Source organism: Tympanuchus pallidicinctus, unplaced genomic scaffold (genome assembly GCF_026119805.1).
Source record: "Tympanuchus pallidicinctus isolate F22 unplaced genomic scaffold, pur_lepc_1.0 scaffold20, whole genome shotgun sequence".
Classification (NCBI taxonomy): Eukaryota; Metazoa; Chordata; class Aves; order Galliformes; family Phasianidae; genus Tympanuchus; species Tympanuchus pallidicinctus.
The window spans coordinates 1,480,677-1,507,981 of record NW_026294722.1 but is presented as its reverse complement, the minus strand read 5'-3'; the positions used below and the strand labels follow the sequence as shown (position 1 = coordinate 1,507,981).

Here is a 27,305-nt window from a genome sequence, read left to right as displayed (position 1 = left end):
GAACTCAAAAATCTGGTAGAACCTCAGAAAGATTTCAAAACCTTATTTAGGAAGATCTGTTCAAACTGGTGCGGCTACGGATCTTTGGGGCTCTGCTTAATGTAGGTTCTGTCCTTAGTGATCGCCATAAGATCCCTGTGTTGCATACTGCAGTTAAATTAGGCCCACATAACCACCGTGTGGCTTTTTAACTTGTCAACAGTTCCCACAGAAGTTCTGGCATCTTGAGCACCTCAGGGCTGCACACTTCTTGCCAAAATCCTTTCACTTTTCTGCTCATAATGCTGGATCTAATTTTACCTACGTAAAAATAAAGCTGTTTACCTTGCTACCAAAACCGCTAAAAATTACTTGAATCACTGTACCAAATAAAGTGAGCTGTATTAGTAGATGAAACCTGGCATCAAGATTTGCAGAATAAGCTTTTTTAATGCTTAATGTGAACTTTTTGATTCTGGAATCACCCCGAGACCAATTATTTTTGCAAGTTTTCTGAGAGTAAGCTTCTGCAATACAAAACCGAATGTGGTCCTTTAAATAGTAAATAAATAAAACCTGCTTGCTTGAGGTTGAATCCTTACCTATGGAAGTCTCAAGTTGCTTTGCTGGATTATCTTGGCAGACAATAACTCTCTCCTTTGAGAGATCTGGGTAACCCAATCAGCTTGAGGCTTTAAGAAAAGGCATAATGTATGATGGCTCTTAAAGTAGAGGTTAATCTCCAGCTTGGATTGCTTTGAGGATTCTCTCAGTTTGCTTGCAGTGTTTTGTTTTGCTGAGTTTCTTTCTGGCATGCTGAATGCACAGCTCTATTGCTAGGGGGAGCAATGATGCTGACAGCTGTTCCATGATTCAGTCCTGGGGAGTTCTTTTGAACTAACAGATAGCAACTGCAGCACTCCGAATTCAGACCAAACTGCTCTCCTTCCAGGCAGACTCTCAGATATCTGTCTTCTGATGAGCTTTCACTTCAAAGCACAGCTAATGAAGTGACTGTCAACGTGTTGCAGTTAATGCTGCAGCTCTGGCTGGATGTGGATATGTATGTTAGGAAGAGAAGTCCTCATTTGGCTCTGCAGGTTGAAACTGCTTCAGCTCTATTCACACCATTTCCTGATTGTTCCATATGAGAACATTAACAAGTGTTACTTCACTGTTTGTCATCGAAGCATTCCTAGCAAATGTTAAGGAATATTAAAATAAAGTTACAGATCATAATTTCACATATCTGTGCTGAAAACCTTGATTCAAAGCCTTGTAGATGTATGATCAGGGCAGAGAACTTCAGCACTTCCTTTACATCAGATCAAAAGTATGCAAGTAAAGAATGGAGGAAATCTCAGAGCATTGAGACAGCTGTCTTTAAAAATCAAAATTAAAAGTTGTCTTTAAAAGGAGATCTATTTAAGGAAAAAAAAAGAGAGTTGATGCATTGCAATCTGTTGCCATACAAACACAGCAAAATAGTGTTCTTCTTACTGAGGAGAATTTATGTACCAATAATACAAACAGCCATCAGGTTAGCTATTGAGTGAAGCAGAATGACACCTTTTACTGCTGATCCTGCAACCATACTGTGTCATTAGGAAAGCAAAGATAAATTTTTGGACAGAGCTTGCAGGATAAATGTTAAAATCACTCGGGACTTATGAAGTTCCCATCATCGTTTACCTGCTCTGGACCTGGAACACACGCCCTGGCAGACAGGACAAAAGGGGATTCTGGTCCTTTTTTGCAAGGTGAGGATCTGGAGATAAACCAAATTCTGCAACAACCTTGTCTGATAGAGCACAAAATAACTCAGTAGGTAAACAGTTTATCTGTTTCAATCAGTAAATCACAATTAGGTGCACTGAAGCAGAATTCAAATCTTCCTGGAGGCTTCTGAGGAACATGCAAGAAACGTACAAAGAGGCACCGATTACTTCAAAGAAATCCATCTCCCTGAATAGTCAGCTGTTAGCTCTTCTCTTTTAAATAGGCAGTGCTTCTCGGTTTGGCGTTTCCCCCAGGACACATTTGTCAGTAGTGACACTGATGCCATTGCGCAGATGTAGCTTGAGAGACAAACCTCATCTGGGTTGCAGCTGTAACAGAATAACAGGAATATGATCCCAAACTGCAGCCACTGAAACGATGAGCTCCCAGAAGTCAGGCTGCTGCGTTATTGAGCCACTCCTCCAACTCAAGCAATGAACTGTTTTCTTCAAGCAAACAGACAGTGAATGACTTTATGTGAATGAGACAGAAGTATAGATTAAAATTATTAGGCATTATCTCTGAAATATTCACAAATATAAATTAAATCTACAATTCCATGGGAAGGAGGCTGTGCTGCTGTCATCTCAGGTGGGGACGAGGGATATTTATTCCTGCATCATTCCTGCCATCTCCCAAAGTCACCTCATCCATAAAAAAGGAGCAAAAAACACCAGAGAAGCTGTTGTGCTGCTCTTGAAGCACATGTTGAGTCCATGCCTTGCACATGGCTGCAGCTCTGGTCTCCATCTCAGAGCATATCATAAAGCTAAAGGTATAAAGCTAGGAGGGAAGAAGTGCATAAATATATGGAATGGCTTCTGTTAGAAGAAGTACATAAACTCAGAGTTTTTTGGCTCAAAAAAGTTGGCAGAAAGGAAGGTGATAGCAACATGCAGAATGACTGCTGGAGCATGAAACGTGAATAGGAAAGATCAGCTGTTATTGCTCAAAAATAAAAGCAGCAAAGTACCAAATGGAAGTATTTGATGATAAAAAGAAAGTACTTTCCAAATAACACGTACTTCAGCTGCAGAATTTTTTGCTGTGGGATGCTGCTGGGTGTCAGGAGTCTACATCAACTCTTAGTGTTCAGCTAAGTTTGTGTAGGAAAAGTCCATCGGGGACTATTAAACCAGATGTACTACATGGCAATCACTGAGTGTAAGAGGGCAGCAGTGCTGAAAGCTGTTGCTGTAGGAGGCATCCCTGTTTGGTCAGAGATGACATCTGGTGCTGCAGGGCATCTTTGGTCTTGTCCTCTAAATAATTATGTTCTGCATATGACTAAAATTACTTTTATTAAAACGACTGAGTATGCATTAAATGTGAGTTCCTAGATAGATGTGCTATAATCATCAAACATGAATTATTCTGCTTTACTTACAGCAGTTGTTTCCTTTTGCTGTCAGCATACATTTCAGCTGTAACTGCTATGTGTTTAACCAGAAACCTGTGTTTAAGATGGCAATAATGAGTGACTGCTTCTGTTTGATTTGGTATTGAAGGCTGTGTATTGAAGGTGTAACTTATGCTGTGTGTATAGCTTTGTGTGCCTTTTTGCAAAAGGATACAGCATGACAAAGTGCTGGCTTCAGTTCAGATTACCTGGTTATTAGCATAATAGCTTCTTTATGGCAGAAAGGAAGATGCTTCTTCATACAATTACAGTGGGATGGGAATTAATTAGTGGTTCTTGAGGGCATGGGAGAATGTTACTTACCAGGGCATTCATCGAAGGCAGAAGAAGCAGTTAAGGAGATGTATGCTCCATCTCCTGCAGCAGAAATGAGCTCCTGTTCACCCTGTTCACTGTGGATGTTTTTGTTGTTCCTTTAAACTCACTGAAATCTCCCTGGATAGCTTTGAAATGAGCTGTGGAGATGAATGAAATCTTATGGGGATGCATATTTCCAAGGAGCCACAAGCTGCATGCCGCTTCGTGAAGTGTTTTATAATAGGAGGAACTTTCCAGCTGTTCACAAAAGTGCAGCAGGGCTCAAAACCCTTCTGTAAGGGTACCCAGCAGAGCTTCCTGAACTCTTAACAGGGGCCAAGACTGCATAGGGGTGGCCTCTGGGATTAGGTGAGTTAATAAATGAGCTCTGTGAATGCCCTGTATCTCAAGCAGTCATTTAGCTTTCCATCTGGGAGAGGAAACACACTGCTGTCAGAGAAGGGTGCTGATCAGAGTTCTGACTATTGGTGTCTGTGTATTTGTGTTGTTCCTTTTTGAATTACATCATCATGTTCCTGCTTCCATATGTGACCACCTGGGTCTGGCACTGCTCATTTTTACTGGTTATAGCAAGTGTCACCTGCTCATACTGCATCCTCCTGCAAGTAATTTCATTTAAATTTTCTCTTTAAACTGCAGCTGAAGACAAATTACTGTGTTTAGGAACAAGTACCACCACTGGCTACGTTGTAACTTTTGTTTTGTTTTGTAAATCCGAAATTACTGATTACTCACTGATTAGTCTGTATTTATTTTTTTCCTGCATTCTCAATGTCTTCTCAAAACAATCCCTAGAACGCATCGGAAGAAGCAGAGTTTGCTCACAGTGAGAAAGCAGACACATCTCTAGAAGCTGTGACTCCCGACAAAGATGAGAGGAGCCCAGAAGTGCTGGAAGTGAAACCTAGAAGAGAAGAAAGCAAAACACCCAAAGCAAACCTGAGGAAGTTTTTTAAGCTGGTAAGCAGAGCGCGGCGAACTGCAAACCGACCGCGGTGTCCGACGCAGGGCTCAGGCGCGTACTGCAGCGCCCCCTGGCGGCGCGGCGTGGAACGTCCCCGTGCTGCCGGCCGGCCCTGCGTCCTGCTGCGGCACGAGCCCTCAGTGCAGCTCCTTTAGCTGCACTCCACACGCAAAGGCAGAGCTGCTGCTTCGAAGATGTTACGAAATAGGTGAAATAAAGGCACAGAGTCTCATCCTCTTTCCCAGAAGAGAACTGGAGGGGAGAAGGAAAGCAGTGAGGTGATGAAGTGGCAGCTGTTGGCGTGCAGTGATAGGCGTGGAGAGCTGAGGAGTCTCTGTGCAGATGGCAGGGTTTTCCTCCAGAGGTTCTGGAGTGGTGTCCAGAGAGCAAAGTCATCCCAGTCCAGAAATAACGTTTCTGATTAAATGAATTGTTGCTGTTGCAGACCTGAGGATTTTTATACCGCAATTGATCTATTTTGGCAAGCCTTGCCCATTTATATGAAAGAATTTAACTTTTAGTCAGTGCTGTTTTATTTTCAAGCACCTACATGGTGTGGGTGTCAAAGTAGTTTATACATCAAAAAAAGAGGTGGTTTTTTTTCCTTTCTTATAATGCCATGCAATAGCCCACGTTTTCCACACGATCACAGCTATGAATTGTCACATTGCCAAAGATTGAAATTAACGAGTCAGACCCTAGGATGCAAAAGCAACACTCCAAATCTCTCCCCACCCATCCCCTGAGTTTGGCAATGTTTATGGCTTTATGGTTTTTGATAGCTTCAGCCCAACCCATGGTAGGTGCCTTTACTTTTTTCTTCTGGTGCTACTTTGCTACACAACCCATCTGGTGGATCTGAGTATCTCAGCCATGATTTGTAGGATCAGCCAAGGCGCTGTAAACCCAGCAGGCCTTTGGTTCCAAAGGGCACTTTAATAATTTGTCTGTTAGGAAGAAGGAATATGCATCCAACACTGAAGTCTGCGACAACTATGGCTTCAAGTCATATAACCCTACCAAGAAAGAAAAAGCACTGTTTGAAAATAAAGCTATGTTCCACACCCATCTTAGTCACTACGGAAAAAAACAGCTGTGTTCAAAGAGCAGAGGGTTAATCCACAGTTTGGCCCAGACAGACAGAAGTAGAATGTAGGCAGACCTTCAGACAAGTGGTTTTGTGGCTTTTTGAAGCACTTCATATTCATCTACTCTACTTTTGGCCATCAATTTCCAAGCAGATCCTGAATACTGAATATAATTTTTGCCCTTTGATGTGCGTCCCAAGCAGTTTCCTTTGAATAACTTTTGGATTGCTGGATAACTGCCATGATGTTGCACAGAATCCAAGCCATGTAGCTGTCATGCAGCTTTGTGCTGTGTAACAGCCCCACTAAGGATATGTTCTGATGTCAAATCCCCCTGTTGTGTTATCTAAATGGGCCATGTCTACACAAATACAAAATCCAGGGCTGCTAATTGGAAGTCAGTCATTTCTCATTAATCAAATCAAATAGCTGTCTTACTACGTGCAGAGTGGGATAAGCCTAACCCACTCCAGGTGTTTCAGTGGCAATGGTGGCATGTGAGCCATTCCCCCATATGCCCTGTGGAAGCAATGAGGAGTGGTGAGCAGTCCAAGAGTCCCTTTGGATCTAGACCACATCAGATGATTTGAGCCTTTAAAATTCCCTTTTTCTTCGTGTTTATATACAGGAATGCAAGTTTAAGTAAGAGAAATCATTTCAAAATATCTCTTTTGTGGAGGAGGTAAGAGAGTATAAAATAACATTCTTTAATCCAAATGAGCAGGATTGCCAACTGTAAACTAGGACTGAAAGTCCTTGTCCTTAGCCAGGAAGATGCTGAGCAAAACAGGTGGTCTGAAAGTGCAGTGAGTGTGGTCTGTAAATAAAATAACCTGTTCCTGGGCTAACAAAGATGCTCTGAGGCAGAATAAGTAACTAACAACATTTTCCAAATGGTATCTGCAGTGGTAGGGGTTATTCTGCAGCAGCTGTGCTAGCCTGCTACCCCATATAAATATCTATGTAATTAATTGTAGCCTGAATCAAGTTGTCTCATCCTAGTTTTCCCGTATTATTTATAAAAATGTGGCAAGTTTATTGCTTGTCACAACCTGCTCCCATCTGAAGACGTGATGATCCAGCCTTATTGCTGCTGGAAGCAGAAAGTATTTTCAGGAAGTTTCCAACAATCCTAAACAACCAGAAGTGGGAACAGGGAGTCAGCAGTGCTCTGCAGAGATGTCCTTGGGTCATTAAGTCCAAATTTCAGTGTGGTTGAGAGGAGACTTTGTCCAGGCAAAGTTTGCAAGATGTTTGTGCGATTATTTGTGCTTTTTTGGTGTGAATTGAGGAAGATGATCTAAGGCCAGCTAAAGCTTTTTTTACTTCAAAATAGATTTAAAAAGAAGGGGAGGTTGCCATTATACTATAAGCTTTCTTAAAGTTAGTAAATATTTCTGAAGGCACTTAAAGATTCGCTGACACAGAACTGGAAACTAAACCTTACCTCCATTCATCTTCATGCACTCTGGGACTGAGTTTCTGTGCTGCAGTGTGAGGGCAGCCCACGGTGCCTCCTCTCCCCCATTTCTACCACAGATAAAGATTCATGAGCAGAAATGTGCAAAGGGCTGAGCAGAGGCTCGGTCCGGAAGGGATATTTCCCCCACGGTCTGTGACAATTAATTAATTGCTGTGGAGCAGTTCAGCTTTCTCTCATGCTGCTGCTGCTACCTACTGATTTTTCTGTGGCTTCAAAGGAAAATCAGAGTCTGAAACAAGGCCTTGCAATAACAGCACACATAGGATCGAGCAGTTAATGTGTTTCAAGTAACAAATCTGTAAGCTGCATAAAACCACAAATCGTCCTGTTGTACCTTTAGAGCAAAAGTCACAACCTTTCACTGTTTTCAATGAGCATAGGCAATGAAAAATGACATTTGAATTTGGGCACATTGAAATTCTGGAGTTTACGCTTTGCTGCTAAACTCAGTAGCTTATGTGGTACTGCAGGGAACACCACGCTGAACCCTCTAACATGCTTTTTAATTAAATGTGTGCATACAGTTCCTTTGTATTACTAATTGTAACTGAACTTTAATGATCAAAAATCCTGTAATGTTAACTCCTTGAGCTCGTTTTGTCAAGCAGTGTTTTTCCCTGTCATAAATACTTCAGATGCTGTGAGTGAGCTGCATGTGTTGCAGCCTGGCAGCCCGCTGTGCTGCACTGGGATAGGAAGGTGGGCAGCCAGAGGGGCTGTTAGGCAGATGTATACAGAGAGAGGGCATAAACTGACAGGCAGAAATTGGGAAAATGAATTCTGATTGGAAAAAATATGTATAAAAATGTATCTGTAAAGCCAAGTGGGTTTTAATTATTCAAGGAGTATGCAGTTAGTGTGACGGCTCAGGAGAAAGGAAGTCGCTCTCGACGTTCAAAGACAGGTTTGTCTCTGGAAAGCAAGCAGAATCCCTTTCCTAGAACACCACAGGGCAGGTTGATAGCACTGCCTTGTTTGCTGGCCATGATCTCTGGTCCACTGAGACCACGCTGGAATTTCTTACTGCTTCATGGGAAAATTGCCCTGTAAAAGGCAATCGCAGCACATAGAACAGAACCAGCCAAAATCTACATCTGAACTGTGGCTATTTAAAAAACATTGGTAGGGATTCTGGAAGTGTCAAATGCCCTTAAACCAAACCTCGCACTGTTCCACATCCATGTTTCATGTCACTGACTGCTGCGGAGCAGAGCCGGGTCAGAAGCGCCGTAACGCTGTGTTGTTTCAGTCAGGCAGGGGCAGCGGAGGGCCGACCCCCCCGGCAGAGGAGATTGCCCCCAGCCCCGAGCACCAAGTAAGTGCCCACAGCTTTCCTCTCTTGGTGGAGGGTTGCTTTCACCTACTGCCATCCTTAGCTTCTGTCGAGTGGCAGCGACTGGCACAGCAGTGCTGCGTGCTCACCAACTTTCTTGTTTTGTCTTATTCCCTTATTTCTTTCCTTCTCTCTGTATTATATCCCTGTATACCATTAAACAAGTGTTCAAAGGCCGCTGCCAGGTTAGAAATCATGGGATTTTTGTTGTCTTTAGTTACAATAGTTAAAGTTTCATTTCTTCTCTCTCCTGTTAGTTATGTTCTGCACGTACCTTGGTTTAGCCACCAAAGCTAAATGCAGACAGATAGGATGATTTTGACTTTGCTGATTTATATTGCAGAGGAAAGGATTGTTTAGGGGGGAGCTCCCATAGAAGAGGGGAAAAAAGAGAGAATGAGAACTGCTCACTGCAATTTACCAACAGTCACAGCAGATATTTTGTCATTTTTGTTTTTTTGTTTGTTTTATTGTGTCATATCATTTCAACTGAGAGTTGAAATATGAACTTCAGATTATATGCTCTGTAGCTTTAAAAATGCTTCCAAAAAAACCCCCGTATTTTAATTGGACGTGGAAATGCTGTTACCTTTTCTGAGAGTCACAGCATCAGGACATCCAGCATAATCACCCCCCGTGGCTAAAAGCTACAGTCCTGGATCTGTTCTTCAGCATTTCATTATTTTATTTTTCATTATGTTCTTTAGTATTTCCTTACTTCAATTCGCATCCAGTTTAAATTTTTTTGAACAACTTCTTTGTTCTGCTGCCTTTCTTCTTTGTGCTCCCAGAAGTCAAGGCAGCGTTGTGCACAAGGAGGGCTGCCTCTGCTGCTGACTTTCTCCTTTTTTTAGGATTTCTGCTCAATGATCTCCTGACATTTTGCCACAGTGTTTCTGGAATGCTGTGATTCTTCTCTTTTCCTCACTGCCGTTCTGTGCCCCACCAAAATGCATTACAGCACTCACCCAATGTCTGCTGAAATTTATGGTGTATTTCTTTCACGTTTAAAATGCAGCCTTGGATTATGGCCTCCTGCAGCACCATGGGGAAACCACTGTCCGTTAATCTCTTTTTTTTTCCTTTCAGTGGCACCGTTGAAGCTGAGAGAGCAAAAGCAATCTGTCAGGTGCAGATCAGCCTGTAGAATAAGAAACATTAGCATGTTTCATTATTCATAGGTTTCACTTTGTATTTCCTGAGCTGCTCCTGTCAATATAAAATATGCCAATTTCCTGCCTTTCAAGGTTAATATGAAACACCTCAAAGAGATTATCTGATTGAATATTTTTTTCTTATTTTGCCTGGAAAATATATTGTGAATATTTTTTTAGTGTTTGGGTGTTTTTCTTTTTTTTTTTTTTTTCCACAAACATCAAAGGCCCAGATCTGCTCACAGAAATAGCCCTGTTGCATCCAATTTGCATTGGGCTGCAGTTCTTCAACTCTCAGGCGCCGACACAATGAAATGTGCGGTGAGGAAGACTCAGCTCTAATTTTACACAGAATAAACCCACAGACCTCACGGGGTGTTGGCAGGGGCTGGAAGTTGTTCTGCCACCTTTGAACTCTGATACATCCATCTCAGAGGTGTATTTCGGGTGCTGTGGTTATTTTTGAACTGGATGTGCACATCTGCAATTGCACTGAAGTGAAACGTTTCAAAAGCAAGCGAAGGTAAATAAGAAGGCTCTTGTAAGACTAACTGATGGAGCCAGCAACTGTGTGTTCCTGTTTGATAGTCAAAATGGGTCAGAATGAAAGACAGTATTAAACTGGAGTTTATGGAGCCTTGCTTGTCCTTGCGCTGGGAGAGCTTCGTGCATCACTTGGGTCCTTGCTGTAAATCCAAGCAGGACTCTCCTCCAGTGAGGAGATGCAGGTGCAGGTGGCGTCAGTGCAGCTCACCTCGCTGTTCCCTTAAATTCTGAGCTGCTTGAAGTTGCTTTCATCAACTGCTGCAATTCAGATGGTGCCTATTCATGGCCCATGTGGCTGTGGGTCACAGGGCTGCACCTCTGGATTTCTTGTGCTGGCTTCACACGTCCTGAGGAACAAGAGCAAAGGCTAACTTCAAGTCTAAAAGCAGACAAATCCAGCTGTGAGCAAATATGTACCCACATGTGTCTGCCCTTGAGAAAGGGAAACAGTTAAATCCAAGCACATTTTGTTGAGGACTTAAGCTAAATGGTCAAGGCTGAATGTATTAAATGTGGCACTACAGATCCTATGACACGCAGTCAGTGGTTGTTTTTGTTTAAAGATAAGGTTTGGAAGAATGGAGAACCAAGTGAAAAGAGCCAGTAGTATTGCTACTGCTCCCCATTCTTGTTTGCCCAAAATCAGAGTAACCTAGGGGTTGATTTTTTTATTATTATTATTTTTAAAATAGATTTGAGAGGCATATTTGCATTCTATTTCTTGAGAGTTCCTCCTTTCAGGTTTTTCTTTGAAGCCATGATGTCCAAAAATGCACTTGTTTTAAATGGAAGCTAAGCTTGTCCTGTAAGCATATGACTCCAGGTCTTTAGAAGAACATCAGCCATTAAAAGAGTAACAGTAAAATCCCCAGAGCTGGAAAAGTGACGTATTTTAAGCTGTGAGCTGTGCAGATGTAAGATTTCCAACTTTTCAACATGGCAAACTCGTGTGTTTAATTATCTCAACGTTTTAATATTTTAATAAGATTTTTTTGCATAAGAGAAAACCTATCTAGTCATTTGCTACTGTGAAAATAGTGACAACTTCATTCTCCTGCTATTTGTTTGCTAGATCCACCTATTTACCTGTCAACTTCAAGCACATCCTGTACTTTTCTGAGTTTCAGAATCTTTGCCTTCACTATAAATAAGTGCACTGACATTGCTGTCTTTGGGATATTACCATCTCTTCTTTTGCACTTGTGGGTGGCATTTTCTATGTGGTTTTTCATAGCCGTGCCCAATTTTTAGTTTCTGATGCAGTGTTGCAGTTTTGTAGAGATGCTCTGAGCATCTGTGTGTGTGAGTCCTGACTCCCAGTGCAGCTGGAGCATCCACAAACCTGTCAGTAAGGCTGGACGGTGATGGCCCGATGTTGCCATCTTTGCTCAGGTCAGTCAGCTCCTGGGAGTTCTTACTTCCATGAGTCGAGGCTGCAGGAGTCACTCTCGAGCTCTGGAAATGGACACCTGTTGGATAGCAGGATTTCTCCCTGCCAGGTGGCCTTTCATGTTTAAACATACTTACGGATCGCTTTCCAAAATGTTTACTTTTCCCACTAAAAATAACCATTGTTTGAAACTGCTTTAGACGTTAAACTCCACAGAGAGGCCAGTGGCAACAGCTGAAAGTGAACCAGTGGGCCAAAAAAGCAAGGAGAGTTCCAAAGACAAGAAGCCGCCAGCGGAGCTGAGCAAGCAGAAGGGCAGCAAGCAGGAAACCAGGGAGCAGCCAGACTGCAGGGAGCAGCACGCAGCTGAGACCGACTCCATCCAGAGCGGAGGGGATGCTGCCAAGGACCCCACCTCCTTCAAGAGGATGGAGAAGAGGCAGTCATTTGGAGGGTTTTTTAAAGGCCTTGTACGTTCTGTTGATCCTATCTTTATAAGTTATTTCTTAAACTAGTTTTAACTCCCAACCTGCAAGCTGTTAACCCTGTGAGATTTGTGCTCTGATGCGCAGTGCGTCCATGTCAGGAGCGTCATGTTGTAGACAGCTTGCAGGATTAGAGCTAAAATGCAATGTGTTGGTCAAAGGCAAGGAAACTTGGGCCTTAGGGTAGTGATTTACAGGTACAGTGCACTGTGGGACAGCCATAATTGCTCCCACACCCCTGCTTCACAGGTTCATGCCTTGGCCATGGGGATGATTCACCTGCTCCTGTAGCTGATGCTGAACCACCTACAAATTATGGTGTATACATGAAGGAAAAGTGAGGGTGGTGTCAGTTTGCCAAGGCATGCTGCCTCCACACTGGTAGCTCAGTTGCTGCTCTGGAGCAGTTGGTGCCACTGCGAGGAGCAGTGGTCCAAACACCAAGAGAAAATCAAAGCATTCCTCTTGCTGGTTGGAAACCAGCACAGATATCACAAGATAAGCTCCAAGAATTAGTAATCAACCACAGATCAGCAAATGAAAAATTACACGTGCTATTTTTTCTCTTTTTGTGAAAATGTACTGTAAAATTGATATGCTCCCTTTCACTGAAACCTTCAATGTAGGTATGAAAGTATTCAGGACACGAAAAGTTTGAGTTTCTGCAAGGCTTGCTATTACTCATGCGATAAATGTTTCCTCAGAGCACTAAATGCATGGATTTTTTTTCTCCTGTTTGCATTCAGGGTGCAGGTTAGACATGGAACTGCCTCTGGAGCCCCTCTGCAAGAGTGCAGATTTCCATTACTTTTGATAGATCTGAAAGGAAGCGTTTTGCATCTTTCCTCACATTGCCACAATGAGTCTAGAGTTACAGGATCACTTTTAGCATCCTTTGGAAAACTTGTAACCTGAGCTTCATCACAAAGTTCAAGTGGTGCAAAGAATGTGAACTGATTGAACGTTACCTGCCATGATTCCTAGTGAATCTGGTTTCTCTTGAGAGATGGTCAGTTTTTATCCCTTCCTGCCTACTTTGCTTCTGAGAGTGTCACAAAAGAAAAAGACAGACAAGAAACCCTCCAGGTCTGAAAGAAATGTCAAGCAGTACAGAGTGAAATGGTAGCGTGGGTCTGAAAATGAGCCCCATTAGGACTTGGGGTTATGCAGTCAGCTGCCATGCAGACCAGTGTGACTCATTCTGAGGCAGACGTTTTTTTCCACATCATAAGAAGCGTTTAATTTCCACGTGTTTCACTGAATTACTCTGTATCCCAGCGAAGGCTATTTGAGTTACCAAAATAGTAAATATTGGTAGGGGGATTAAGAACAAAAGAAAATGTCATTTGGCAATATGATTGGCAGTAGGACAGTTCAGCCACTTCTGTTTTCTGCATTTCTCTTCCCCCTTCCCCCCCCCACACACACAGTTCAGGGTAAAATCCTGACCTGTAAGAATCCCTGGGATGTTCCTATATATTTAATGGGAGCAAGGAAATTCTGGAACTCTGGAACTTGGAGTACCTACCAACTTGCACTGGTTTCATTCATCTTGGGACCCAGTGAAGTCAAAAGGAGAAATCTTTTTTTCTTGGCACAATCCCAGGAAGGAAGACTCATTAATCTGAAAGCATTAGATTAGACACAAACCAATGCCAGAAATTTCTTTTTGAGATAATGGTGCAGATCTCTGGTAACAACTCAGAAAAAATACTAAGCTTTGTGCTGATGGAACAGAAGCAGGACACACTAAGAAAGAGATCCAGGAGGCCTGGCTTGCGTAACCCATGGCCACGGAGCTCCTCCTGAACTCTGGCAAGCTATTTCCATTGCAGCTATTTTAACACCACTTTCTCCTCAATGCACTGAGTCCTCTGGGAAAGGGCAAAGAGTGAGAGGATGTCATAGTCCAGGAATGCAGCTGATGGAGAAGCTTCAGTTCAAACATCTGCTCCCACTTGGGCTGAAAAATACTGAAATTTTTAATACAAATGAAGCCACTTATGCAGGCAAACAATACTATGGCCTGGCTGCGTGATTTTGGCACAGACTGCAAGTGTAATATCTGCTCTTATGGCTAAAGAGATGAATTTCTAAGCTACATGAAATACGAAGGCATTCAGAAAAGTTAGATTTGATAATAAAAGAACAAGTAATTACATCATTTTCTGAGCTGGAATAACTCATACTGACATTGTCAGGAGCTGGGAGTGCTCAGCACATGGGAAACGTTCTGACCTATTCAGATCTGACACGAACTTCTGATCATAAAACCCCTCCAGCACTGCGACATTGCTGGCTGTGCACTTGGAGGCGTTCTGCCCAAAGTGTGTTCCAGCCAAGCTGTCACAAATGCAGACAACTTTCACTGCACTGAAAAGGGCCGTGCAGAGTAATGGAGAGTGAGACACGGGCAGCAATACCTGTGCTTAGGGCAGCAATACCTGTGCTTAAGTCTCCGATGGCAGAGCTGGAATTTGGCCATTAAAAGGGCAGGAACAAAGTTCTTTATTTTATGCGGTGCTTGGAAATTCCAGTTTAACAAGAATCATCAGCCCTCTCCCTCACTGCTTCCTGCTTTACTCAGCAATCACCTTGAAAATGGGTGCAGCAGGGAGACCAGTATTGGCAAATAACTTGAGACACTTCTGCAAATGTGCTAAATGAGTCAAAACGGGGATTATCTGAAATGACCTTTACCTCCCCTACTCCTTCCTCCACCCAATCTGCATCATTTACAGGAAGGATGGCAAATGGTATCATCTTATTTTGTAGATTAGCATAGATTCAGTATCTTCACGTGTTGGACGGAATAAATGCAGCTCAAAGTGAGTCTTATAGAGGAGGAAATCTAACTTGAGGAGGTTTTTAGGATTGCTGGACAAACCCTAATGATGCAAACACGTCGTGTTCACCAAACAAATGACATTTGGCACTGTGTGACAGACATTACAGCCTGTTATTTTTTAAAGTGTCTTTTATTTGTTGCTGCACATAAGTGACAAAACAATAATCATTCTGTTCTAGCATCTTCAAAATGATGTAACTGGAAGCAAGCAATGGTGTTTCACCCACCCACCCCAGCACAGGACTGCAGTTACGTTCAGGCAGGAGATGTTTTCAGTCCATTACCATTGCTGTCCGCTCTTCTTTATGCTTAGATTTACAAAGGTGAAAAGGGATATCAGTGCAGTGAAGTCTAATCACTATAAAAAAAACACTGATCTTATTTCTTTGAAAGGAATGAGGAAGTTGAGGTCTTTCTCTCCCCTTGTGACACAGAATAATCCCATGGTGTCTCAAAGTGATGAGTCAGGCTCCCAGTATGAAGCATGCTGTGTGAAAGGACATTTCACGTATGATTCTGCACAGTTCGTATTGTAGGGAAAGCACACAGCCCATTTAGCACTGTCACTGTGTTTTTCTGCTCAGCCTGCAATGATTTAGGCGTGGGGCTACAAACAGAACTGGCATCCATACACACTGTTAACAGCTGTCTCTTAATGTTTGTGGATCCATTTTGCTGCTGTGTTCTTGAGATTCAATGGCTTCAAGGCCAGCAAAATCAGGTCAAGGTACCTTAAACTAGAGCCAAGTTTCTATTAATTATTAGCCAAAAATTTAGTTGGCAAGCTGGATCTGTGCATTTCCTCAACCTAAACTGGATTAGTGTCTTGAACTGGTTCCAGACCTGGAATTATATGCGTCGTGTAGAAAAGTTTTATCACTCTAACATTGTCGAATTTCTGTCGTGCATGAAAGTATTTAATGCTCCTTTAACTCAGAGCAGACCAAGGCGGGCTATAATACACTATTAATCATGCTTGAGAAGCTCCCAGCATGGCTTCAATAAACCATGTAGGCCAGAGATATTTTAGTGAGAATTGGCCAAAACTATAATACTGAAAGTAAGCAGCAACATGTCTCTGGTATGTTGGTCCACTTCATAAGCACAATCATTTTTTATGTTGATTGGGAAAATTATATTAGAAATACATTAAAATAATAAGTTAAGCAAACTCGCAGGCCGTGTTGGTCTGGGACTGTCAGGATGTGTTCATATATTAATATAAACTAAGTGAGGGGTCGATTAGGAAAAGCAAAGAGCAGGAATGAGAACAAGTGGGTGATGTCTACTAGGGAAACTGTAACATGTAATCCCTGACCTAACTGTTCTGAAATGCCAACTAAAAAAAAGTTTACACATTTCTGCATCTTATTCCACAGGGTTCCAAAAGGATGTCTGATGCTGAAGTGCAAACAGATCCCGTCTCTATCCTACCTGCTGGGAAATCCAAGTAATGAATGCACTTGGCTGTGGGAGGATGGGCAGCTCCCTGTGAGCTCACCTGCACCAGAGCTGACTCATTATTTTCCTTTACGTGGCTGTCATCAAATGCCCGAGGCTCAAGCAAACGCCGGAGTATCATGTAAGGTGTATCATTTGCAGGGTTTGTTCTTTAGATGTTAGAAAGAAAATGTAAAGATCATCAAGAGTGTGTAGTAGCATATTTAAAGAAAGGTCATGTGGGTGATTTTTAGTCTGTGGAAGGTAGGGAATGTAAGGTAAGAAAGCGGCAGTGAATTAAATAAATAGCAGAAAAAGTGCACGTGACAAAGGAATGCAGTTTGTGCAGCAGGGTGTGAGCAACAAATCCTCAGCTTTAGAGAGCTTTAAATTAGCCAGGAAAAGAAAATCCCCTCTGATAAACGTTATACTTCAATGTAAAAACAACCAAGTCACCTTTCGTGGTTTTCTATAGCGCTGAAATTAGCCACAAGCCTGCAGTCCGATAGAATCAGCGGCTCTAAAGTTACGCTTCGTCTTGGTTATTAATGTAAATTACAAAGCTAAAACGCAAAGGTTTTCCGTGATTGAGGCAACTTCTCTCCTGCCTTGGCGAGGCAGGATAACAGATTTAAAGCTGTTTGAGGTCCTAATGGGAACACACGGGGGCAGCCGCGTCCCCACGCTGCCCTAACGCCAGGCTGCGCCTCGATCCTGCTCCTAATGTTCGGCAGATGATAGGAAGAAATACTTAGCTGCTTCCCATATTTGTTTATATTCGTACTTGTAATTAATCCTAATAAAATCAAAGCTGCCCAGGCAGCTCCCTGCTTCACGAGGCTCCTGTAATAACTGTGTTAATAAATTTTGCAGAAAACAGAGGTGTTGGTGCCTTTATTCAGCTCGCTCAAACAAGGAGCCATAAGCCTGATGCTTTAAGGCACATTTGTGTCTGAAAGATGCAGTACTGTACGCTATTGGCTCCTTACGATTAAATAAACGAATACTAATCCTTTCAAAAAAATTAAAAGCTGCTTTAATCTGGAGACAAAATTCTTTATTTACATCCCTGTTCTCGGATGACTGATGTGACCTTTAGGTATAAATCAACACGTTGAAGTCCTGCCTGTGAAGTGAATAGCTGTCGTTATTTGAGAAAGGATTACTACAGGCAACCAAATGTGAATTCTGTAAGGTCTGTGGGACTACATTTCTAACTAGAAATGAGCCAAAGAAGAGTGAGGTAAAAGAGTCATTTTTCTTCATAGGAATCACTGGAGATGGACAATATTTCTGCACTGCCCTGTGGGCTTGATGCAGACCACCAAAACTTGCTTCTGGGTGCAGAAAGCAGAGACAAAAGGCCTTTTAGTTACAGTAGCACTTTCTGTTCTGCTCCCAGGCTCCATGGGCTTTTAACATATGCAGATATCACCCAACAGCAACTGCTTACAGATTTCAAACCTGATTCATAACAGAGTACTTCTACTGCTGCATGAGACCTGGGTCTCCTTTTATGGCATCAAGAGGGAAGAACTGGGATTGTTAAATCCAACACTGCAACAAAACAAAATGGTTTTAGGCTTTGTCTGTGCCACAGGAGCACACAGTTTTAATCAAATCAGTGAATGCAAGGCTATGGTGTGACAGTCAGCATGGTTACATGTGTGTATGAGAGAGCTAGATGTCAGCACAGTGAATGCCATCAGAAAAACAGAATAAGCTATCATGCTGTAACAGTGACTTCAAGCCCCACGCAATTGGCTCTGTGTTAGAACAGCACTTAAATCTATTTTCAAATGAAAAAAAAACAACCCACAAGCTAATTAATTGTATTATGGGCACCATACATTATTATTACTGCATTACAGACAGTATAAATGTTATTATATTACGGATAGATCAGATCTTCTGTGTAAGATAGCTCTCTGCTGGTCTGTGCTTCAAGGAGCAGAACTGCACTGACTGCCATTCTGTCCTCCTGAGGCAGCGAGGGCTGTGAGATGAGCTCTGTCCCTGTGCCTTGGCGGTGGGGTTAACGCCAGGAATCAGGAAATCCTCTTGGCAGAAAAACAAGAAAAACAGCAAGTTTGGCCGCGGGTGCCCCGGTGCCACGGAGCTGTTATTGCAGATGAAATAAGGGTTCTGTTGGCACTGCGTCCTGCAGAGAAATTCCCCGTTTTTGTTTGATTCCTCTCTGACAACAGGAAAACGAGAGCTCTGAGGAAGCGAGTCAGCCTTCTTACAAAGCAGCACAGGGAGCCCCAGGAGGAACTAAAGTCTTAGGAGATGCATCCCCAGTGAAGTCGAGCTTCCGCATTCCACACGCTGTGTAAGAAACCTGAAAGTACAGCTGTTGTGTTCGGGCCCGGTAAAGCTTAACGGGTCGTTGGGAAATCAAAGCTCTGGGAAGGACTGCAATCCAAGACAAAGGAGAAGAGCGGCCAAACCAAGGCGTTGCATTTAGGCTGCGCTGTCAGCAAACAGCCCCGGTTTTGTACATAAGATCTTTTGAGGGGAATTGAAGCAGATCAGACTGCTTCAGATATACGCGTGCAGAAGAGTTTTAAGGGCAAAACGCGATCTCATGATGATACAAATAACCCGGGGAATGGATTTTAAATGCTGCTTTTTATGTGTGAAGCACTCCTCTGCAGTGGACAGGCATTTACCCCCTGGCCTGCCCTCCTGCATGCAGCGCACAGCTGAGCTGGACTGGGCCATGCTGTGTCCAAACATGTGGAGATGAGCACCATCGCAGCAGCCCGGGTGCTGTGGGTTTTCATAGCCTGAAAGCAAATCATCTCCTTTGTAAGTATACCAGAGCTCAATTGCTCTTCTCTGGAATCTGTCCAGATGCCTAACTTCATTTCACTTCAAGGTGGGTTCTACAGATAATTCCCAGCTAAGCTGCCCTGCACTGCCTCGTACAGCACACAGCCTGCACAGAACAATGTAATATCCAGTTTCAAACAGTCCACCCATTAATTGTAAGCATAACCAGCCGCTAATTACCAGTACAAACAAAATAAATAATTGCACTTCAGCAGCTAGTACTTGTTTGGTGTAAGCATCACCCTCAGCCTCTCTCAAAATACATCAACAACAACAACAAGCCACCCTTTCCAAGCCTGTTCTGCACATGGCAGCGAGGCTGGAGGCTCTGAGCAGCCCTTGTGGCTCTGCAGGCCCAGCACAGGGCTGCCCTTAGGCCCCTCACCCTCCCTGTGTCCTCAGCCTCACTGCCTGCATGCTGGGCTGCTCAGCACCTGGGAGCCCATCTGAGCATGAGACTGATGTAGAGCACAGGCTCCTGGGGCACTGAGTTTCATGGTACGTTACTTCTCATGTTTTTCATGTTGTCATAGCTTTTCTTAGCCATGCTTATATGCCCCAAAATATCATAATAATGGTCTGGTTCCTGTGCAATCATCTTCTGAGGTTCCTCGTGGGTTGCATGTCTACTGAAACTGCTTGCTGAATTGTGTTTCCAAGGAGAAGATTGGCAAAGAAAGGAACACACCTGAGAGCACCTCGCACCTGTGCTAATTGTTGGCCATGCCAGGCCTGTATCCCACCTCAGCATGGTGTGCAGCTGGAGCAGCTCTCCAGCTGGGAGCAGGAGCTGTGTTCTGCTCCTTAATGACAAAGCTGTGCTTTAGAGATAACCGGTGAGGTGTGCTCACACTGAGAGCAGGGGATGGACAAATCTGCTGCCAGGTGGGTACATGTGGCTGCGTGTCACACTGCTAGCCCTGCACCTTGTGCTTTTACAGCATTGTGCCTACCTTTGTGCTCTAGTGTATGTAAGCATTTACAGCTGGCTTTGGGAAGGCATGCAAGAAAATCTGTGGTTTCATACTGAGAAAGGATAGCATGGCAATAATACACCCAGGATTAGAGTGCAGAGGATTTGTGGCTGTGGGGGCTGAGCCCACTTGTGAGCACAGAGATGGGATAGCTGTAATTTCTCTATACTCATCTGAGAATATCATTGAAGAAGCTGGATTTGCTGAAGGCTCCACCTCTTCTGGATAACACACCCAAGTCTTTACTGGCAACTTCAGCAGTTTAGCAGTTCTGAGAATACAAAAACAGGAAATTCTGCACCCGCCTTGACAGAGACTGAAGGACTGAACAGATTCCTTCAACACTGCATTTTATTTTATTTTTATTTTTATTTTTTTGAGAACAAATTATCAAAAGCTTTGAAGAAAAACAAATCCCTTATCAACATTCTTTGCTTTTTCTTAATCCTGCAGAGGAAGCATTAACAATTTGCTTTTAAACTGGAAAGGTACAAAGTCCAAATTCCTCCCTTATCACATCACTACAATCAGGTGATGCAGCACTTGACACTGCCCCCGTCACCTTGACACAGAGCAGTGGGCTCCCTTATGACCACAGCAGAGTATGGAGAACAGTGAACACAGATCCTCAACACAGTCCCAATCCTGAAGCAGACCCAGGTAAATGTGAAACAGCTCTGAGTACCCAGGGAACTCACTGATGCTGGGCACAGAAGCATTTTGGTGGTTGTTTGTGCTATAGCAAAGGACTCCATCAGGAACATGAGCCATGCAAATTTAATTCCAGTGTAAACTAAATCCATACTAAGGCTTTTAGAAATAGAATGACTGTTCTTGAAAAACTTTTGGGGTCCCCTTTCACACTCTCTAACCTCCGATCAATCCTACTGGTAAGCTTATGAGGGACACCAGGCCTTATCTCCCATAGTCTGCTGTGGTGGTGGGACACACAGGTCCTGCAAGGGTTAACTGCTGCCGTGGGGTGGGCCGGCACAGCTGGTGGCAGTAAAGGAGCTAAACTCTCTTTGAGAGGGATTGGGAAAGAATATAAAGGTAGCATGGCAGCTGCCCTGAGAGGGGACTGAGTGCAGAAAGGGTCCAGGTAGGAGTGGTCTGTTCCCAAATGGGAGCAGATGGGCTGGGTGGGGGGTGGTTTGTTCTGTCCTGGTGTGTGTTCAGTCTTTCATGGGGGGTCTTAAGGGGATGTCGGCCCTTAGTAAGCAAGCCTGTCTGGTGTTAGGTCATCTGGAGCTCGTGGCGTGGTTGGTTTGGAAAGTTGAGGCAGTATCTTGGCTCGTTTGTGAAGGTTCTGGGAATGTTGTGCACCTGTAAGTCGGTGGTGTAACAAAATCACCTCACTGACTTACAAGTTTAAACGTGGATTCAGCCACTTAACTTCAACCTGGAAACATAAACAGCTCTGATCCCGGTTGATACTTTGTGAAAGGTAAATGGCTGTGCTAAAATGTAAACTTACTGATAGCCAGAAGTAGCGGGAATTCTCAGAGCAGCAGCAAGCCCTGCCTTTTTGCACTGGCGGTGGGGAGAGGGGGCTGTGCGTCTTTGCAGGCAGGAGCCAGGTTTGTGTGCAGCATCTCGCTGTGCGATGGCTCCCGGCACGGCTCATCGGAACGCCGCTGTCTGCACGCCGTGCTAAACGCTTCTCTGGTGTATTTTGAAGCCGTTGCCGTGTTAATCCCTTCCTCGGCCTCCGTGAACTTAAAGCTCGTAGCCAGCCTTGATTGCGATTTAGAGGAGGTGCAAAAGGAAATGCAGAGTGCCCGGGAGAAGCAGAGCAGGAAGGGTTAAGGGCAGCCTGCCTTGTCCCGTGTCAGTGCCGGCAGTTGACCTGCAGTGATGTAACACAACACGGACACCGGGGCTCGTACCAAATGTCACTTTGAAACAAAGCATGTGCTTCTAGAGAAAGTTGTTTGCTTCTCCTGAGCCCAAAATCGAGCATTCGTCATCTTGTCTCCTGTAAAGCATATTGTTGTAGCTTGGAGGAAACTGAAACTAAACCATATGTTGGAAGTGGAGGAATTTAGAGAGGATGTTCTTTTTTTTTCTTTCTGATAAATCTGTGCTTCATTCTTCCAGCTTCAGGGAGGAAAAACCAGTGATTTCTGCAGACAGGGTGAAGTTGGCAGTGACTATTTCTAGTCCGTTACACGAGAGTGGGTGCTTTCAAGTACTTGGAAACAAACATTGTACTAAAATTACAACTGCTTGCTGGCAAAACGACTTGTAAATGCCTGTATTCTAGGATAGAAGCGGTATTTAAGGCTTTGCAAAGAGTGTTCCTTAAGCGTTTTGTTCACAGATGTATCTTTGTTCTTAGGTGGTGTTTGCCAGGAATGTTCCAAGCAGCTCATGGTTATGCATGCTCCTGTTTGGGGTGCTTGGCTTCTAACTTCTCAAAGAACTTCTTACGAATGCTGTTTCTTTGACAGTGAGATCTGTGATGATCACTCTAAACTCACACTATTACCATATTTCAACCTTCTTTTGTTTGTTTTGAATTTTTTTTCTCCTTATTGTGCTCCCGGTAAAACCGCGGTGTTATTTTCTACGCAAGCTGAAAAAGCCGCTGAGTTCAGAAATGGACTTGAAGCGTTCACCAGAAACAGTGCTGTTGGTTTTGGGGACGTTGTTTTTGTTTTCAGGATCAAATATGTGTATTGTGGGTTACTCCATTGACCTAAGTATTGCTTTTTGTCTACTCCGTCTTGGCACATCTGGATGATCTCTGCCCTACCAACAAGTGAACGGCAAGTATCAGAGTACTTCTGTAAGATCTCAGTTCTCCATTTGAGATGAGAATTACAGCCAATGAAAGTAATCCTGCCATCAATGCCAGCAAGCATCTCAGAGACTTGAAAAGAGATCTTTAATCCAGTCGTAGTTGCAATCAATCCTGCTGTTAGCAGCCCGCAGAGCAAAACGAGCAGGTGAGAGGCAAAGTGTGGCTGTGCTGCTGCTGGGAGATCCCAGGCTGAGATCCCATGCTGAGCTGGTAACTGGGCCATGCAAGGATGGCTTGGGCTCCTCCCAACGTGGTGAACGAGGAGATACAAAACACAGCTGTGTATGCATGTGCTTGGTTGTTCTCAGTGTGCATTACCTGACACGAGGTAGGCTTAGGAACTGCCTCCAGGGGAAATGCTTCCAGCCCTGACACCCGTGTTGTCGCTGTTCAAGTGAGACATGTCCTCGTTTAAGCAACGCTGACTCTTTTTCCCCCCTCTTGTTGCATTTGATACTGGACCTCCATTACCAGCGCTAGTCCTGAACTGTTTATGATTTAATATCCGGCCCACGAGGAGGTTTGGCTTTGGGCCAGATGATGAACAGACAGAAAAACCAACGCTGGGTTGTGTAAAGGATCAGCTCAAATGAGAAAGGGGAGGTGTGGAAAGGGGAGGTGTTCACAGTGGAAGGACTGCAAGGAAGTTGCCCCAGAGCCCTATGCACAACCTGTTCTCAGCAGGGAAATATAGAAGATAAAGCAGATAAAACAGTTCTTGGTATTGAGAATGAGATTACTGATTTCGTGTGTGTATTAGCACTGCAGCCCTTCTCACAGATGGATGCTATTATAGTGAGTAATCAAATACCAACATGTGTTTCATACAGAAAGAGATCCAAAGCCAACTGGCTAGCAGGTTATTTTTATATATATATATATATATATATATATATATATATATATATATTAATGTATATCTGAAAGGTGACCACATTCTTAAGCTTTAGGTCAGTCTGGATGTGGTGGTTACTGAGAACCCAATCCTCACATCAGCTTCCAATCTAACAAATATGCAATATATAAAAAATATGGTGCATAAACTTGAATTCACATGGGGCTTTACCACCATTTCTATAGGTTTCAGCATGTGTTAAAATAATTTACATGTGAGAAATCAAATTGCTTTTACTGTAATTGAATGATTGCAAGTCAGGGTTACGTAAACTGGACTGCAGAGTGCAGAGCAGATCTAGTAGTGAAGATCATGAATGGTATCAGTCCTCTCCCAGCATGATAAATGCTGCAGCTACGTTCTGAGTGGCTTTGGCACGTGGCTCTCCTGAAACTGATGTGGGACACAGCAGGGCAAAGTGACACTGCACAGATCTGCAGTGCTTACCTCAGTTTTGCATGGAGTAATTGCATCCCTGTCCACTTCTATCCAGGCTGCACAGAGCCTGGCTGCTCCCTTCCCACCAGAAAAGCAGAGCTGTCATTTCCCCAGGTCGCTTTCCCATGTGATGCTGAATCCCATCTCCATCCAGCCCTCCTGCTCTGGGCTTCACTTCCCCCTGCACCATCCATGTTGGGATGCTGTCATGCTCGATGTGTTCTCTTCAGTGAACCTGAGAAACCTGCTGCTGTTATTGCAGGGATGAAAAGTATTTTCCTGGAATTACATATATTTTTAACTACCAGTATGTTAAGGTTTGCCTGTGATTTGTTTTCCTCTTTTCTTACATAGCCCCACTGTTCTGTTGCAGCTCCCCTGTTTGTCCATAGCAATATTACCTTTGTTTTAATTCTTAGTCAGGACACAGATAAGATCCCATAGTTTACCAAGCTCGATTGAAATCTGTCCTATAATCATATATGACACATCCAGCAGATCCACCCAATGTCAGCACCAGTAGAATCCTAAAAGGGCTTCTTTAACAGGGCGAGAATGAGTTGCTCTGTCCAAAAATGACAGTCTGAAACGGATTTTTCCATGAACGGTTTTGTCAATGCGTGCGTGCATGTACACACAGCGTCCCAGCATTCCTGGGACCTCATGGATTAAGTTCCTATAAGCACTACATGATATAATTTCTTCCAGGGCCAGATTTGTGCAGTAACCTCACTGTTGCACAACTGATTTTTTTTTTTTTTTTCCTTAGCTTTAAAAACAAGGCGTTAAGTAGGGAATACTCAAAAGTTCCCGTCTGTATCTCTCAACATTTGTGTGTTAAGAAGAAGGGGGGGGCGGTGCTGTGCGCCAGCAGCAGCGCGGTTACAGCGAAGCGCCCTCAGCACCCTCCTCCCCCCCCCCCCCTCCCGTGCAGAGGCCGCTCCCCCACCAGCTGCCAGCGCTGCCCCCCCCCCCCCCCCCCCCAAGCCCCGTTCCGGCCGCGCGTTTCTCTGCCGCGCCGCTGGAGGGCTCCTGGCTTCAGGTCTCGGATGTTTCTCTCTCTGGAAGCGCTGCGAGCTGCTCTTGCAGTTTATTGTTGTTGTTTGTTTTTGTTTTTTTCCATGTCCCATTCATAGAAATCGGGAGGCTAAAAGCAGAAAAGGGCGAAGCCTGCGTGACCCGCACGGGGAGCGGTGCCTGCGGGGCCGCCGTGCCGGTGGGCTCCAAGCCGTGCCGTCCTTTGGAGGTTCTTTCCTCTCCGTGGGGCGGGCACTGAAAGCTGCCCCCAAAATCTCTCGGAGCGGTTTCACCCCAGCGATGCTCCGCTCAGTGGCGCTCAGGCAGCTCCGCGCCTGCGGCTTCCTTCTCTGTGCGCTCCTTTCTGGGGGTTCATCATATACGTTCCACGTTTTATGTATGTGTTCTGTGTGTGTGTGTGTGTTTGTGTGTTTGTGTGTTTGTTTTCCCCTCCGTGGTTCATTCCTCAGCTGAGATATTGTGCCCTGTAACCTCTGTTCGGAGGTGCTGCGATCCTTACGTCCCTACCCGAAGAATAAAACAGCATCGCGGTGTGGTTTCGTTCTGCATCTTTGGATCGATAGAGTTCCCGCTCGGGGCAGCACCGAGCTTCACCTGCAGCTTTGGGGGACCCCGCGGGGCTCAGCGCTGAGCCCTCCGAGAGGGGCGGGCAAGCCGGAGGGGAGCGAGGAGAGGAGGAGCCGAAGGGGGGAATGAGAGCTTCGGAGGCTTCATCTGTTTCAAAACCGAATGTATTTAAGCCCGAAAAAAATAATAACGTACCTTAAATGGGCAGCGGTGCATAGTTTAACAGGAGCGTTAAGTAAGCACCGCAGAAATGCCGTTAAAAATAAAAAGAATAAAAGAGAATAAGTGCCTTATGTATATGAAAAGATGCATTCCCCGCTCCTTTCTCTCTTTCTCTTTCAAATGCAGAAGAAACAAAAAGGTCAAGAGAGATTTGGCCGACACCATAACACGGAAGTCACTCTTTGTGCTATTGTGGAAGTGGGATTGTTCCTCTCTTACTGCCCTGTTCGTATTAAGGATGAAATAAAAGCAATGCTAATGGAGAGAGGGGGACAAAGCCCTGCTGGGGCAGATGGCTGCTGGAGGGGAGACGAGCTTACCTGTGTGCCCCCTTCTCCCCCCCCGCGCTGCTTGGCGGGCGCCCTGCGTTGTTTGCTCTCACCACAACCTGCTCGGAGAGCATCTATCGGTTTTCTGCTCTAGACCTTCAGTTCCTGATGTAAACCTTTCCCACCTATCGCTGCCATCTAACTGAGCGAGCTGCTGGCTGATGGAAGTGACAAAGGGTGCCTGGCACAAAAATACTGATGGTGGCTGGCAAGTGCTCGAAATTAAGTCAGGTCCACTGGTTTGTCACACGTGTGTGTGCAGCTGCACCGCCGGGTCTGTGTTTTTGGTTCATGCATCAGATAACTGTGTAACTGCCTATTGAGATAATTAATTGCCTGGTTATGCGCCTGATTAATTAAATACCGTATTGCAATGATAACCGTGTGAGTGAGGTAGGAGTGCAGCTGTACCTGTCGTGACTGGCTGAGCATCCCCAGGGAGCCGAGCTGTTAACGAGAGCCTCGCAAGGACCGGGCAGTGGGGATCCCTTGTGGGACATCCCTTGTGATGATCTCCTGCACCAGCCCTGTGCTCGTTGTGCTCCCTGCCCTGAAATGAAGCCTGGGAGGAATCTCCCAGTATTGCCTGTATTATTTTGAATGCAAACTCAGCTGGGTTTGACAAGCACACTTAGCAGGACCAGTTACAGAGTGTGCATTATCCTTTAACCCTTTGGGCATAAAAGAAAACTTTCCCACTTTCCCTATATGTGGGAGGAGGCATTGGCTGTGTGAAGTGTCTCTGTCTTTTGCTGCAGTCGTTGATACAACGGGGTTCTGCTTTGTGGCTGCAGTGCTTAGGAACCATGGCATTTCCCGTGACTGAAAATGGTGAAACGCTTCTAGAACTGATTAATACGTATTTCAGTTTAATAAAGGGGGAAAAAAGCGTGTTCCGAACCCTCTCTTTGCAGATGGGGAACGGCTCCTACACGAGGGCTGTCTGAAGTTGCCGGTAGTCAGTGTCAGCGCTC

At 44.3% G+C, this 27,305-nt stretch overlaps 1 protein-coding gene across 1 annotated transcript in view; it reads left to right on the top strand.

Annotated features, from left to right (window-relative positions):
* Positions 1 to 17,106, top strand: part of BCAS1 (brain enriched myelin associated protein 1) — a 36,837-nt gene extending 19,731 nt beyond the window's left edge. Inside the window, exons 9-12 of the mRNA XM_052683892.1 lie at positions 4,292 to 4,456; positions 8,281 to 8,346; positions 11,655 to 11,924; positions 16,167 to 17,106. Coding sequence (XP_052539852.1) covers positions 4,292 to 4,456; positions 8,281 to 8,346; positions 11,655 to 11,924; positions 16,167 to 16,241 — 576 coding nt within the window. The 3' untranslated portion in view covers positions 16,242 to 17,106. The remainder of the gene's footprint in view (positions 1 to 4,291; positions 4,457 to 8,280; positions 8,347 to 11,654; positions 11,925 to 16,166) is intronic.
* The last annotated feature ends 10,199 nt before the right edge of the window (positions 17,107 to 27,305 follow it).